This window comes from Pollicipes pollicipes, unplaced genomic scaffold (genome assembly GCF_011947565.3).
Source record: "Pollicipes pollicipes isolate AB1234 unplaced genomic scaffold, Ppol_2.1 Scaffold_5724;HRSCAF=6776_pilon_pilon_pilon, whole genome shotgun sequence".
NCBI classification, from domain to species: domain Eukaryota; kingdom Metazoa; phylum Arthropoda; class Thecostraca; order Pollicipedomorpha; family Pollicipedidae; genus Pollicipes; species Pollicipes pollicipes.
In genome coordinates, this window is record NW_023596746.1 from 15,625,872 (window position 1) to 15,642,284 (window position 16,413).

Here is a 16,413-nt window from a genome sequence, read left to right on the forward strand (position 1 = left end):
CTAATATAGCTTTAAAAAAGTTGTACATAGTATTGTAGAACATTTGAAAGGCTAAGTTACCAAGTCTCAATGTGAGGCAGATGTTACATTAAAGAAATGTTACCTCTTAAGAGTACATGGGAGATTTGTGCAAAATTGGGTTTGTTGGCAGATGCTGAATGACATTCCAAATTGTATTTTCAACTAGATTTAGTCGCTTTGCTGCACTCTTGTTTTTATTGTAATGCTACATCATGTTTTAGCCATTTGAGCCCAACCCTTTATGTCTTATAACAAATATTGTAACATCTTAAGACAGAATGCTGATTTTACACAATCAGTTGCAGTTCGCTCATGTCAACATAAGCGTGGATTCTCATTTTTTGCATTTTGTTATTGTGATTTCTTGTGCACTTGCCTTTTGAAAGATCATCATGTTTTCTTTGTGAGTTCTTCAGAAGAGAATGGCCATGCCCAGATTTGTTATTTTTCAAAGAGTTGATCTATGATGTGTGTGTGTTGGAGGGGGGGGGGGGGCAAAGCAATAATCCTGCGGATGCAAAAAGCTGAGAGGCATAGAGCCTTTTATAAAATATCAGATTGGTCTCAGTAAAACTTTGCAGCTGGTTTTAAGTTCTGTTTTTTCCAGGCTGGTATCTAGCCCCACCAGCCCAGCCAGGTAAAATATCAGTTTTTAATATAAATTGATTATTTCAGCTTTACATGGCAGTGTTGAGAAAACCATGTAATTTGTCTGTATGAACCCATCTGATGTGTTCCTGTCAATTTTTGGTATATTATCACATGCTTTTTGTTCTGAGGAAATGTTGATATCAGGGGTATGTGAATGTCACAGTGTGCCAGCTAGTGATTGGCAGGTTGTTTGTTTTATCAGTGCCACTCATGTACTGTGTTGGGATTCCAGGGATGCATTATGTGCAGTTCAATGGGCATGTTTTGCACACACAGGTGGGAATGCTATGTTACCAAATTGTCATGTGTTTTCCATGTATATAGAAAATTTCATATCAAATATACAATCCATTCTACAATATTTGATTCAAATGTGGCAGGCAACCAGCTGCCTGTGCTAGCTAAAGATTTGCTATGCAGCATTCCCACAAAACATGTTACTCAGAACTCAGTTGAACAATTTGAAGGTAAGCTCTAGCCCAACAGCCATAATTTGAAAATGATTGCTTGGCATGTCAGGGAGATATTGGAGCAACTCTCGAGGGGTCATATTATTGCCCACATAACAGCCAGTGAGAAAGAGGCACCAGTTGTACTAGTGAGATGTCGCTAGTACTGCATGAGCGACAGCATGCCCTGTGCACCTAATGTATATAGGGTGTATTGTCAGTTGTGGAACATGGTGAACAGGCTATTATTTGGTACTGAATAGTATGTCTTTGAAGTATTAAAAACCTGGCCCGTGCTGGCCAATAGATATGCTTTATCAAACTCCGTAGTACTAAGATCTGGTGGGACAAACCAATGCTTCTCCTTTTTTCACTGAAGTGTGGCATGTAACATGTGTTTTGTAATCCATTTCAACAGACATATCAATGGTTAGGGCACCTGTCTTGAAAAAATGGATGAAACATGCAACCAAATCAAATGGCTTCAAGCTTGGAATCTAGTGGGTGCATTTCTTTCTCCACACAAACAGAAACATGCTCCCATTCATCACTGGCGATCACAAGTCTTGTAAAGCAGTGAAGCGACCCACTCCCATGCCCCTATTGTAAGGTGCAGGTTAATCAAAATCTGTGAATAAAAACAAAGATTTCGGGAAAAGAGGAAGTTGCTTGCTAAATGTGGATGCTGCTGTATGCATCTGCTTTTACTCACGCTTCTGGTCTGCTGAAAACGCAAAGTTCTGCTGTCTTGGTTGTGTTGTGATGAGCTGTATATGCTTCAGGTATGGTCATGCAAATTCATGCCACTCCTCTTCGTCGATCGCGAGATCTGACGCTTCTGCCACCACTGAGACCGGCCTCTCCGCAGCCTGAGTGTTTGCAGGAAGTTTTTTTCCATCTTAAGGTGGACGTCCAGATGCTCTATCAGTGGCAACCCCATCACCAGCTCTGCGTCCTGGTCGAATAACTGGCCATAACCTGTGATAGCGAGGTTCACAACTGGCAGAGTGAGCGGGCAGACATCTTCCTGCAGCTCAAGGTGGCATTTCTGGACACGTTTTATGGCATGGGCTCCGATCTCTGCATCTTTTTCACTCATCACCGCCAAAAACACAGTCGAGGGATGAAACTAGTACTTATCCCTCTCCATGGAAGACTTTAATCTTTTTCATGTGGTCTGGGAGAGACTCAGGAGCTGCAGAAAATGTTGAATGTTCTCTGACTCACTGACGTAAACACCTGCCGCGGTCTCTTTGCGGAGCGTTTCCGTGAATAACCGTCCCAGTTGTCACGTCACGCCGTCGATCTTGCTGAACAGCTGCCGCATATAATTACGTTTGCATGTGGGTGGCAAGTGAGCCAATAAACAGGTATGTCATTGACCAGCTTCAACAACCGGCAGATACCGCTACAGAGAGCAGCGTTTATCAACGTACCATCACACCCAGAAAAAGTCAGGTATCCACCATGCTCGCAGGACGTTGCCTGGTTTCATTGAAGTGGTCTGTGACAAGGAAATAAGCTAATGGGCTTAACCAACAGGGAGGTTAAGTGTCTATTGTATTATCCACAAAGCTCGGCTATCGCATCCGAGAGGTCTTCGTGATCTCCTGCGCTTACATGGGTGAGATCCTTGCAACCGCCAAAGTATAGTGAAGCCGGGGCCGAAATGCGTTGACGATTGGCTCTGGTCTGCGGTTCTCGCGTTTTTTTCTTCCAGAGTTTTCTCTTGCTCGGAACACGATGTTGAAGAAAGGAATGGAGAGCTTTTAACTACCGAAATCTTCGGTGTTGGGTTTATATACGTTTTTCGGTTCATGCCTAAAAAGGGTAATTTTCAAACGATCGCATCGAGGAAAGTGTCGATCACGGATCCAAAATTTAACGGGGGATGAACCATAAGGACGGCTACATTTCACACCCAGTATGCTAAAAACTTATGAGCAGTGCATAGGCACTAGATTGCTTAATATTTCAAGATTGTTATTTTAAAGAAAGACGACGATTTTGATCTTAAAATCAGCATTATTTTGGGACTTTCCACACCTTCCTACTTTTCAATACGTGAAAAATGTGGGTATTTCATACCGACTCATCCAGCGAGCACCAATCTGGTACTCCCAGGTTAGCCGCCGCTGTACCCAGTGTCGCCTCCCCCTAGCATCGGGTGCCCGACGCGATCTGAGGCGGCACACGGGGGAGAGTCATTGATTGATATGCATCGTGTCTAACTTGAAGGAGGATATGCTTTAAACAAACAAACAAACACGTTCAGTACATCGGAATGTGTAAAGGGGTCGTGAAATACACTGCTTATGTACTGTCTAGATGACACGAGTTTGCAAGGGATATTGTTTAGCACCATCATACACTTGTTCGTTCGGACTACCCGAAATTATGTTTTGTCTTTGGTCTTCCGAATTTGAAATAAAGTGTGGGTGCTGCTGGATGGGGAGCCAGGCAAGTGGATGTACAAACATTTCGGTCTTCGGCACCATGTTACAGTCATGCATTCCCAACGTCCTGTCACGAGGCACTTTCAGCACCCGGTAAAACAAGCACCCAGCCATGTAAAATGTTCCACATAAATTAAAACATGTTTAAGGCGAACGCTTATTGACATGTCCGGAACAGTAAAGCAAGTCAGGCCCTGGCGAAGTTGCGTACACTTCCAGATGTTTGTCGCTGGTCGTCTTGTCGATGTAGTAGTCACTCATGTATAAGACAGTAGTAATGGGTTTATTCCTCGCAGAATAACCAGGAAAATGGAGAGAAAGATGCGTTGATATTGTAGCAGCATGGCTCTATCGAAACAAATATCAGTAATAAATTCAGAATTGCCCGCCGATCCTTCTCGATAATGCAGCCCTTTTTTTGAACATTCAGACGCAGTTTTTACAGATCACCAACATTGAGGGGATGAAACAAGGACCAATTGATGGCCATTACTGCCGCGATACAGTGCTCATCTAATATTAAGAGTACGCGAATAATACGTGCGCATGCAACCGAATTCAAATAAACCGGCACTACGCACTACGCTTCACCCAAACTTTCAAGCGAATTGAACTAGGCATGCATCACGTATCACGCATCATTTATACATGCAAACGAGTTAAGTTAAATAGGCATGCAGCATCACGCGTCAGGCAGCGCTCATGCACGTAAACGATTGTAAGCTAGCACGCATGACACATTAAGGCGCTCGTCGCATTCGCATAATCGGCCGTGGTGAGCCGTTTTATAAGACATTTTTACACTAGACACTAGACTCACTTATTTACCTGTCTGAATGGTCCTGTGCTGTGTAGATGACTTAGGTCTTTACTGCACTTTGAGGAGTATAGGGTCCATACTTCCCGGGATGTGAGCCTGAGTTTATTTGTGTTGCCAAAAAGTGGTCGCGTAAGAGGGTGTCCCTGTTTTATTTTTAGCGACCCGCATGTGTTCATTATCTCAAACGAACCCGTCGTCCGACAGCAAGTGTTCCCTCCTCCTACCACCCATCCCTCCAAGCGCTCTAGATCTTTTCACCTCTTCCAACATCATACTTAAAAGTCCCGGAAAATATCCTCTGGCCAACAGCAAAGTTCATTTTTTATTTATGCTGTTCCTTTCCTTTTCACAGCTAAATGAGTTGTTAAGAGCTGTATGGAACATGCACGAATTACATTCAGATAGTGGAAGTTGGATGCGCAGATCCACAGGTATAATTTTACCGGAGATAGTTGGCTTGATAAACAGCTCCACTTCTGACGATGTGCGTTGTGTGTTCGTCCTTCCTGTTGGTGCCAGTGCATCGAACTATGAACCCCTTTCTGTCACGTGTATTCTCCAACGTAAAAGCTAAATTCGGATGCTGAATGTTCATGAACTCAAAAAAAATATTCAAGGGTACACTGTCAGTGCGTCCATATTCCATCGATGAATCTAGCTAGGAAAGTTGGTTTTAATGGGCTGGCGGCCAGGGCCTTTGTGCCGAATTGGTTCAAAAAATGTCATCGCCAGAGGGATAAGGAGCGCATGGGTTCCCCACTGTTGTGCCCATTTTCTGTCGATAATAGTCGTCTCCAAGCGGAAAAGATATTCCTGGAGACGCTGCGCTAAAAGATTGCAAACATCCCCTTTTGATAGACAGAGAGCATCAATTTCACGGAAATAAAAGGACCTTCACTGGGTTGCCAGGTTGCATGACACTTAAACGTAGGCGTGCACGGGGCAAGCATCGAAGCACAAACAGTAGATGTGACAAGGATGAAACCCCAGCATTCGCGCGGCACTTACCCTCCCCTTGGCATTCCCCGACCTGGAGATAGTCCTCTATGTGGTGGCTTACGAACAGCCTGCGTTTGTGTTCAGTGCTTAGCAGTTGTAACGCCAGCAAAATGAAGCCCCCACATGACTGCCAGATTAATAGAAATATCGGTGTCTTCCAAGACCTGGCGAGCAGAATAACGTCGGGATAGGCCCACTCAAACCCGCCTTAGGTTTTCCCCATTTTCAAAACGTGGCTTGTGCTTTGCATCACTACTTTCGGAAAGTCTGACGCCTTGTCCTCACATCTCAGGGCTTTTTTTACCTTTCATTGCCGTGAAATGGCTCAAAAATGTAATATTTTTGGATGGTGTTGAAATGTGTCGTCGCTGCGAATTGTTGCCTTCCAGGTTCTACACTAGTACGGAAATGATTATTTTGATTTAAAACTACACCATTGGCAATTTATGGCCACGTTCTTTTCTTTTTCAGCTTGCTAAAACACCCGGACGGTACACAAACCGTCTCGAACACAAGCAGGCACCTATTTTAAATTTGAGGGTGTCTTCACTGTATTTATCGTCTAGAAATTCCATTTGAGACTGTTACATGCTTACGCTTGCGTTTTGGATCCAAAACATTTCGTTTCCATTCAATAAACATTAATCGCCCATTATGTTTAACACCGTTATATTACGGCATCTTCATTTTGGAATCCGAATCTGCCTGCGCGGAAAAGCTTCTGCGTCACAAACGTCATCAGCTATTACCACAATGAAGATGATTGATCATAAAGGTAGCTTAGGAGAGATGCGAGTTCATGCTTGTGTTTGTCTCAACTCCATTCACCTTGTTCCAATGGTCTGATACGTGACAGCACGTGGATGTAGCCCTTGGAGGTAGCACATAGGCGGTTGCTCACTGCGATTATGTTCACTGGTTTACGTTGACGTTGCTGTGTTTCTCGTCGCAACCGACATCTGTGTGGCTGCGAAAATGAGTGTGGTGGAAGCCGAAAAGGTCTGTAATGCTATAGCTGGCTTTTGCCGTACGTGTATGATGGTGCCAAACTAAGCATAATCTCGCAGTGGATGTTGGGTAACAGCTGTGACTAGCGGTGACACTTTGTATATCATTGTGTGTAGTCTGAGTTCCGGGCATAACCACATCTCTGCAATGGGGAGGACCGGGATTGTAGAGATTAAAGGGAGTGTTTCTAATGTTTTCTATTTTCCAAATTCACGCCAAGGGCGGTTTTGCAACTACCTATGGTTAATTTTGGCGCTTAAATGTGCGTTGGGTCTTGCGCAATTACACCGCCAAAAATGAACCAATCATTGGATAGGAAAGGACGAATGCATGTGGTGAGTAACCGCGCTTTAGTGATAGGGAGAGCGCTGGCGGTATAGAGGGGTACGCACCTGCAGATCCATTGCGTGATTCGAGACGGAAAAATGTGATACCCTGAACATGCCTGGTGTACCAGCGACATCGCAGCAACAATAACAGCGCATGTGTCCTGCTATTTCGAACACTGAATTCGGTGCACGTGCATTCGAAATGCGGTCATTTATATCAGGGTATAGGCATTGGAGCCGCCTACAGACGCTGCCAAAACAACGTACAACAATCGTATTTTCATACAGCCTGGTGTAGCCGATTGACACGACACAATGCTTGTGCCTCATCTCAACATAAAGTAGGTCAACGTGAATTAATTGCGGTGCGTATCAACTGACCAGCCATACCACACGGCCAAACCCGGGCACCCACAGCCCTCAGCTGAATGTAAAAAAAAACAAACATTAACATATCGGGCGCCACCATCGCTGCGCTCGCAAACTGCTGTCAACGCTGACAAGCGACATCCTCGAAAAGCCATTGGCTAGAACTAACAATGCCTTCTCAATGATTTCGATGTGTTTAGTAGTGAATATTGCTTGTGGGCTACCCGATAACTTTGCTCTTCCATACAAATCAAAGCAATCTTGGGGGTTGTGACTAGATCTCGTCAGTGGAGGCGAATTAGTAGAAACCAATAGCAACAAAACCTTCAATTTGAAATTCCCTGCCATCCTACGTGCACAGCTAAAAATCCCAACTTGACTAGACACACTCCCTTTAACTGGAATGCGACGGCATACACATGTCAGAAAGAAGTAATTTCAGCGGGGAATTGTAAAAACGTGCATTCCTCAGGTAATCAAAATCCAACTTCCTAAACTTTGGTGGCATGATCCTGGGTTTGCTTATCAATCCTTGTCTTGATTTTCCTTATATGGGGCAATGGGGGTCAGTATGAGGTGAGAACAAGTTTTTTCAGCACACTTATTACTGGATTCACCCAGGTCAATTTAAAACACATCACATGGTACCATCTGCAATTTAGCAATGTTCACGTACACCCAAAGATCATTTGGCAGATATTTATAGCTGAATTGTCACTCCGTTCGTTATTCATTGTCGAGGCTTGCTGTTAAAACATTAACCTTTTTAGTGTGACCTAAGCCTCATTGCAGGATATGATCCGCCCCCCCCCCCCCTGAAAGTCACACCCACGGTCACCATACGGTGTTCAACGTATGACTCTCCCAGGAATTCCTGCCTGTGCTTGTTGAAAATAATCGGCCATCGAGTAGCGTTTTAAGTGAGCCTTGAATTATTTGATACATAAACCCTAGCCTTCATAGGGGGGGGGGGGGGGAGAGGGGGTCTTGTGAACCACCCCATTAGGTTTTGCTTGTGGTACCTGTCGGGTATGCTGTGCAATCGCACCGAAATTTCGATACCTTCTGTGTCATCTATTGCGCGTGTTCTGGCGCCATAAACGTGTCCCTTGAATTTCGGGTTTCTTGGGAGCGACGGTAGTTTGGGAGCCTTGCCTGGCGATCTACTGCCGGTGTGGGCGGAGGCCGGCAACCTACCATTGCGCGGTCTGGCGCGGTGGGCCGACACTGTCGCATCGACTGAACCCTTTATCAGATGCGTACGCTCGAGACAGATTACATTCCATTGTATTCAGAATTGGACAATACATACGCCTGTTGAAGTTTTGCGTCGCCAGGAGGCATGGCCCTGTGCATAAGAACATGTAAAGCCGAACAAATCTGTTAATGTTGAGAAAATCTTACCTTTGACCTGGCGTATTAGTGACAGTGTGTAGCCTAGGGACGCGCAGTTATTGTCAGCCGCTAGATCTCGTATAGAACAATGCACTGTAATTTTTTTCTCGAGGCTCCACCTTTTTTAGTTTAGGAACGGCAGGGAGTCGCCCCCCCCCCCCCCCTATCAGTCCATGCTATTAAAAACCGCGAATCAGGGTCAGAATTACTATCTGGTTTTCATTGCCATCCAAACTGCGTCGCCGTCGCCGTTTTTGCTAGGTGTGGTCGGAAACAGTGATCCGACAGCTTCGGTCTCAACACCTGTCCGATAATAAAGGTGTGCCACATCGCTATCCATCCGTTGTGGAAGTGTTTTGGTAGGATCTGTCGGGGAGGAGGGGGAGGGATGAGCAACACCCATCGGATATATTTAACTCGTTCTACGTATATTTAATAAGAAATCTTGTTGGCAGGCCCAGAGCCCCTCAACGCCATGCCACGCTGTGAAAAATTGTTGTGTTCATTGTCTGCGGAGTTGAGATCGGGGCAACATGGTTTCCGGTGTATGATGTACTCTTATCAGCTGGGCTGGGAGCTGAGTTGGGGGGGGGGGGGGGGACTCTAAACAGCTAGCTCGGGTTCCTAGAGACCGCCTGGCATCTGATGTATATTTTCTACCAACTCAGATAAAACAAACGTTGCTTATTATCACGATTTACTATCATACTGTAACAACATGGTCTTTAGTGGACAGTGAATGGCGAGGAGGTGTGGAATTGGGAAACGCATGTACTTGAGCAGGGTACTAGACCAGCAGTATGGTGATTAGACCTTAAAAAGGAAGCGACAGGAAACAATTAGCAATCAGTCAGATTTTGTTTGTTTCAACCAATTTTTGTGTCGTTACATGTCGCACATGTGACATGTCGGAAATTTTATGTTTCGACCTCTTCTTTAGTGGTGAGATCTCTCCTTCACCTAAGTAAAAAGCGATTTCAGGACACTCTCTGGGCTCTCAGTAATGTTGCGAAAGGACAGCCCTGTGTCATATTTTCGATGGTTACCTGATATCTACGTACTGCGCTATGAAACAAGTGAGAAGGCTTTTATGAATTATTCTTGCTGATTCCATCATGCATCATGCACTGCGAAACAACTAACCTAATTACGCCTTTCAGCTGGATTTTCTTGCTGTTAGGTGGCAGCACTCTCGCTGTCAATAATGCATAATTAATAGGGACGACTTAAAATCGGCTTGCGCAGCCTGAGTTCCTGATCGATCTGGGGAAAAAATATTTGTTGTATTTAGTTGTCATTGCGCACCAAGTTCCATTGGCTCACCGTGCTCTAAGAATATAAAGCCCGATGGCACACACTACTCAGTGATTGGACGGTTGTCCCTGCGAATTGCGCTGTATCAAGGACATCTTTGCCGTCCCAAGCTTAAAGGCGTAAGTGCCATGTTTTGGAAATGGAAGTTGTTCATATGGTTTGACGTCGTTCGAAGAAATACATCTTGAGATCTGCATCTGATGAATAGGCAACGTTTGAGAAAAATTCAGCTTATTTTTTTAAAAAAATCCTTTCAAATAATATCAGCATGTTATTTCAACGGTATCTGGAAATGTTCTTCTGGGACAATTTAACCTGACGACACCTAGGCCTTTTTTGTCAATGGACGGCAGTTCTACGAATGGCTCTGATTTGCGTTGAAAGATCGTTTCAGAGTTGGAGATAAAAAAGCCGAGTACAGAAACCGATCACTCTGATCGTTTCGATCATCTGATCATGACTCTTTTTTTGCAGGACTGGAAGCTTCGAGCGTTTTGCGGATATGGATGATAGTCAAGGTATTTTTAACTTTAGGAGTGACATCCGAATGTTGTCCTGACCGATGTCTGGGTGATACAATGGTTTCACCTATGTTTTTAACGTGCCAAATTGAGTCCGCCATGTAACCAGGATTTCGCCCAGGAAGTGGTAAGCCGAGCTTAGGGGCCCTTCAGCTGGGGAAGCCTCTCTCGGTTAAGCAGATCCTTTTAAGCCGCTGCTGGACACGACGCCATAAGCCCCATGCGCTGTGCTACGACACTGAATCGAGGAATACATTTTGAAACGTTTTCTTTGAAGACCTGATTGTGTGTGCGTGCGCGTGCGCGTGCGCGTGCGCGTGCGCGTGCGCGTGTGCGTTGTGTGTGTGTGGTGTGTGTGTGTGTGTGTGTGTGTGTGTGTGTGTGTGTGTGTGTGTGTGTGTGTGCGTGCGTGCGTGCGTGCGTGCGTGCGTGCGTGCGTGCGTGCGTGCGTGCGTGCGTGCGTGTGTGCGTGTGTGCGTGTGTGTGTGTGTGTGTGTGTGTGTGTGTGTGTGTGTGGTGTGTGTGTGTGTGTGTGTGTGTGTGTGTATTGGTCAGCGCTGCCCCTGTGCATTCCAAGGTCACGTTGTATGACGGTCAGGCCGTCTCCCTAAACTAGTGCGTCGCCTCCGTCTAAGCGTGTACCAAGCCTCTTATCACTCTCCTCCCGTCCCTAAACATGCGTCCATTCGCCGGACGGGAAGGCAGACCCTCCGTCGTCGCCGGCCAGCCATGGGGCGGACTCGGAGCCGGAGTCGGGATCCTCGCCGGAGCCGGAGCCTCCCGCCGCCGGCTCCAGCGAGCAGGCGGCGACGGAGCGGGCGCCGATGCTGGCGGCGGGCGCTGAGCGGCAGCGCTGATCAGGAACAGACACGCTGGACGTGTCGGACGCCTCGGGGGGCTCGCCGCCGGGCGACGACGAGTTCGGCCCTGTGGAGACCGCGCTCAGCGCCCACCTGCGGCCCGTGATGCGCCGCTGCGGACGACGTGCTGTCGGCCGCTGACGCCGTCCAAGTGTCATCCATCACGTCTGAACAAGCGCCGCGCGCTCGGCAGGTCAGCGGCGGTCCGGGGCCGGGGCCGGGACCGGGACCGGGACCGGGACCGGGGACCGGGAACCGGACCGGGACCGGGGCCGGGGCCGGGGCCGGGGCCGGGGCCGGGGCCGGGACGCGGGCCGGGGGCCGGGGCCGGGGCCGGGACCGGGACCGGGACCGGGGGCCGGGGCCGGGGCCGGGGGCCGGGGCCGGGACCGGGGCCGGGACCGGGGCCGGGGACCGGGACCGGGACCGGGACCGGGGCCGGGGCCGGGGCCGGGACCAAGGTGGAGACTGAGTTTATATATTGTCTTTATCCATATGTCCAACCAATCCGCTTTCACCGCCGGGCGCAGCTCCCGCACGCGGCTTTTCAAAAAAGGCGTCGGGAAGCTACATAAATGGCGCGGACAGAGAAGCAGTCTTCAGCGACAGCTGCCGTCAGTTATTTATCAGTTTTGTATGGCTTTTCTAGGACCCTAGTCATTTCTTAGAAATTATTTATTGGCAAAATCTGGGTTACATTAAAGTTAAATCTAAAAAAATGTAAATAATTTAATTCGAAACCAAACGGTCTGCTCAACAGAGAACAAGAAAATATCCTTCAGCTTTACGCTCGCACCCTAATTTGATGGCGACGCTCTGTAGATTGATAGAGAAAAGTGCATGCCTTTATTTAATGCCCTTTGCATGCGTTTTCATACCCTATTAAGCTCAGGTTTCTTGGTGGAGAACTTGCCTTATCTCCAATGCTTAATCCTCCCCAAGAGCCAGATGCTTGAGTAGCCGTGGATTTCCGCGTGCCCAAGCGAGTGTTTAGGATGGTGTTTGGCGTCACTTTAATGCCGTTTAAACAATCGCCATTTGTAGTAGCTTGAAATGTAACTGTAATTAAGGCAACATTTTAAAAAATTAAACGTAATTTTAACCAGTATATGATCAATTCACGCAGCATTTTTTTCCCGTGCAATCCAGAAACTTGGATTGTGACGTATACGAGATGTTCTCTGTTCTCTCTCTTCTCCCTAGCGATCCACCCCGTCAGGAGAGGCGGTTGTTGTTTGGAGCGCGGCGCTCGTAGTCCGGCGTCTGAGCGCGTGAGTGTCGGTGGACGGCGGGTGTATAAAACATGTGCTGGTGAGCAGTAACAGACCTGGACACTGAGCGCATTGAAAGGAAAGGTTGTGTGTGATGTGATAAGAAGATTCGGCAGAGGCCCGCAAGCAGCATCCATCGTTTAGTCGTGTGAGTGGCACGCGGTGCTGTCGAAGTTTCAGGAACAGCCTATTTGCATCTCCTGTTGTTCACAGAGAACAATTTTGTATACTATTTCCAATATACGGTTATGGAGAGCAATACGTCTTAGGGTGAAAACACCGGGAGGCGCCCAAATTTCAGGCAATGGTTGCCGGTCAGATCCGGGCGGCGCGGAGAGAGGTCATGACCACACAACATTTGGCAGTGACAAACAAGTTATATTATATGACACAGCTTATGGAGGTTTCCGTCCAACAACCAGCCGGATCTGGGTGAAATGGAGTCATGCTTGGTAAACATTTAATCACGGCTGATGGTGCGTTAAACTAAAGCGTATTCCTTTTCGGAGCTTGGATGCGTATTTCGTCAATACGATTCTTAAAAGGCATTATCTTGGCACTGAGTTCCACCGGCATTGCTGATTAGATGTTGCGCTTTTTTAAATGAAAACCGCAGACATGGGCCGTATGGATGATGGATGATGATGACATGGATGATGGCCAGGGGCTGCTGCCCTGCCTGTGCCGACTGGCACTGATGGACGCGCCGCCCGCCAGGCTGGACGGTGACGGCGACGTGGCGCCGCGCGCCGAGATCGTCACCGACTCGTCAAGCTGGAGGTGGAGGAGCACGAGCTGGAGGACCCGGGCGACCGGGATGACCTCGACTGGGAGGTGCCGACGGCCGGCGAGAACGACAGCAGCTACGCGGGCGACCGTACCTCACCACGGCCAGCGACCGACGTTCGCGCGGCCACCGGCGGACCCGGCCCGAGCCGCGGCGTGACGCGCGGTCGGCCGCGCGGCTCGCGCTCTCGCGCCGCGGTCGGGCGCGCGGTCGCGGAAGGGGCCGGGGCTCCGGCCGCGGCCGGCCGGCGGCGGGCCCCGGCGCCCGGCCGGGCGTCACATACCTGCAGGGGGCCGGTCGGGGGCGCGCCACAACGGCCCCATCGAGGTGCTGGAGCTGCCCGAGCGGCGCGTGCGGCTGGTGGTGGTGCGCGACAGACTGGTTATACAGAACACCGACGAATCGGGTGAGAAGGACGGCCGCTGCCCGCCGTCAGGTCCTCGAACGAGCGGGCTCCGTGCAGTGGTGCGGTGCTCTGGCCAAGCCATAAGAACCGTCTCAATATCCTCACTTGATTTGTTGGATGACGGCCGGCTATATGACGACTCTGTCATGTGGCAGATTGAGTCGCTGGCGCGGTGCCCATTGCTTCTGCATTGTGGACGCTACGCTGCTACTGCAATATGCCTGCCTTATATTAACATGAACGTTCTCTGAATGTCGCTGAGAGATTGTACCGCGGTGTGGTTTTTCTCATTCTAAAAAAGGGGACGCGGCTCACGTCAAGTCAAGTCCAAGTCAAGTCAGAGTCAAGCGCCAGTGACTGCATTGGCCATATCAGCCCTCAAAAGCCATGGTACAACCAGAATTCGAACCTGGGCCCCCCCGTGCGAGTCCAAGGAGCTAACCACTCGGCCATTATACCCCACAGCAGCATGTTGTAGTCTTTGTCTGGCTGCCGCCGTGGTGACTTACTGGGTGTTGCTCCGGTGTCTTCCAGATCGGAGCCTACCCCGTCGCACAATGACCTGACATTTATGGAGCTGGTAAAGATCAAGGAGGCCGTCACCAAGAAGGTGGATGAGACTAGCGCCGGAGGTAATGTCAAAAGTCGCGCAGCCCCGTGTAAGCGGCAGAACGCTGAAGGTGATGTGCCGAAGGCGAGCAATAAACCATGGAGAGACGCAGTGTTGATTCGGCGGTTCACCTTTTTTATAGATTGAGATGCCACGTTGCCCGAAATCTGGGCTTTGGCTGTGAACGGCTGTTGCGGGGAGTGCGAGCGCCGCTGGAGTTGTGATCGTGCGCCACGTCCGCTCGTCTCGTACGCCTGTCTCTGGTTGCAGCGGTGTGACAGCCTGCGTACGCTGTGTCGTCTGCCGGCGCCGCCCCTGGCCGCGCGGGGCGAACCAGGGGCGGTGGCCGTGCGGGGTCGGGCGCCGGTAGGCCGCATCACCCCCGCGCCGCCGCCGCCGCCAGGTCCCGAAGAGCATATCCGGCGGCTACGCATGGCGCGGCGTCAGGCCATCTCCTGGGTGGAGACCCGTCTTCGATCCGAGGCACAGGGAGACATTACGCCCGTGAGTACCAGGCGACCCGCCGCCGCCCCACATCGGTCGTACTCACTGGCACGTAGACGCGCTGTTCTCTTTGTATATCAGTTGACATGTCTGTGCACTTTACGATCCATGCCATTTTCGGCTGTGGCTTCATCATAATTCACTGGGGGCAAGCACTGTGCTTTTGCGGTGCGCTTTGAGCCATCAAAATGTTTATGTGTATAATTTTTTTCCTCATCCGTACTGAGATTTCGCGTTTGTGGTGGAGCTGTGCATCATGTTCTTGGCTTATCGAACTGTTCGTTGTTTTCTGACTCGCCGACTGATCGCGGGCTCAGGGTGCCACTCGCCCCTGCTCGAAGCCGACCCTGACCGCTGGTGTCTCCCTCACCCGCAGAGCTCGCACGGCAAGCAGGGCAAGTCCAAGTATGACGCGCTGATCACGGCCAGGCCGACGACAGCGGCGGCGGCGCTCACGCCGGCCCGGGCCGCCACCGTCAGCTCGTCACGTGGCAGGGGCCGCCCGCTGCTGCCCAAGCCACGTATGTGAGGCCGCCGGCGGGACTGGGACGGGCGGCGCGGCCGGGGCAGGACAGCACAGAACGGGTGGGTGGGACACAGACCAGGAGCCGGCAGACTCTGACCGGACTGAGGGGACGGGAGGTGGGCTGGCCAGGACAGCCGGCAGACTGGGACCGGGAGGTGGGGCGGAGGCTGGGACTGGAGCGGGAGGTGGGCTGGCCAGGACAGCCGATAGACTGGGACGGGAGGTGGGCTGGCCAGGACAGCCGATAGACAGGGACGGGAGGTGGGCTGGCCAGGACAGCCGACAGACTGGGACGGGAGGTGGGCTGGCCAGGACAGCCGACAGACTGGGACGGGAGGTGGGCTGGCCAGGACAGCCGATAGACTGGGACGGGAGGTGGGCTGGCCAGGACAGCCGATGGACTGGGACGGGAGGTGGGCTGGCCAGGACAGCCGATAGACTGGGACGGGAGGTGGGCTGGCCAGGACAGCCGCAGACTGGGACGGGAGGTGGGCTGGCCAGGACAACCGACAGACTGGGACGGGACGGTAGGATCGGGTGCTGACAGCACCAGCCGCCGGCGGACGGACTGGGCGATGTGTGGGCGCCGAGGGTCGGTCGGGCGCTGACGGCACCAGCTGCTGACGGACGGGCTCGGCGGTGTATGGACGTCGAGGTCGGCCGGGGCGCTAACATGCCGTGACCCTGTCGCAGCGATGGTGCGCCTCACCGGGGCGCACGGGCTCGGCGGCTCGGCGGTGTATGGACGTCGAGGTCGGCCGGGCGCTAACGTGCCGTGACCCTGTCGCAGCGATGGTGCGCCTCATCGGGGCGCACGGGCTCGGCGGTGTATGGGCGTCGAGGTCGGCCGGGCGCTAACGTACCGCGACCCTGTCGCAGCGATGGTGCGCCTTACCGGGGCGCGGCACGTCACCGTCGAGGGCCAGCCGCCGACCGCCGTCGACGCCGACGACCCCGACTACGACCCGACGGCTGGCGACGACTTCGACAACGAGCGCGCCCGCAAGCTGTCCGCCGCCACCCGGCCGACACGTGAGTCCTTGGCAGCCGCTGCTGACGGGGATGACCAGCAGCCCGCCGCTGGCCCCCAACCGTTTGGTAGCCACTGCCATCACCG

The 16,413-nt window shown here is 50.9% G+C and overlaps 1 protein-coding gene across 1 annotated transcript in view; it reads left to right on the top strand.

The window, feature by feature from the left end:
• The first annotated feature begins 12,767 nt into the window (after positions 1-12,767).
• The window catches only part of LOC119102713 (uncharacterized), a 5,644-nt gene continuing 1,998 nt past the window's right edge, over positions 12,768-16,413 (top strand). The window contains exons 1-7 of the mRNA XM_037226172.1: positions 12,768-12,777; positions 13,218-13,334; positions 13,540-13,597; positions 14,191-14,288; positions 14,670-14,770; positions 15,147-15,291; positions 16,176-16,372. Of these exons, the coding sequence (XP_037082067.1) occupies positions 12,768-12,777; positions 13,218-13,334; positions 13,540-13,597; positions 14,191-14,288; positions 14,670-14,770; positions 15,147-15,291; positions 16,176-16,372 (726 nt within the window). The remainder of the gene's footprint in view (positions 12,778-13,217; positions 13,335-13,539; positions 13,598-14,190; positions 14,289-14,669; positions 14,771-15,146; positions 15,292-16,175; positions 16,373-16,413) is intronic.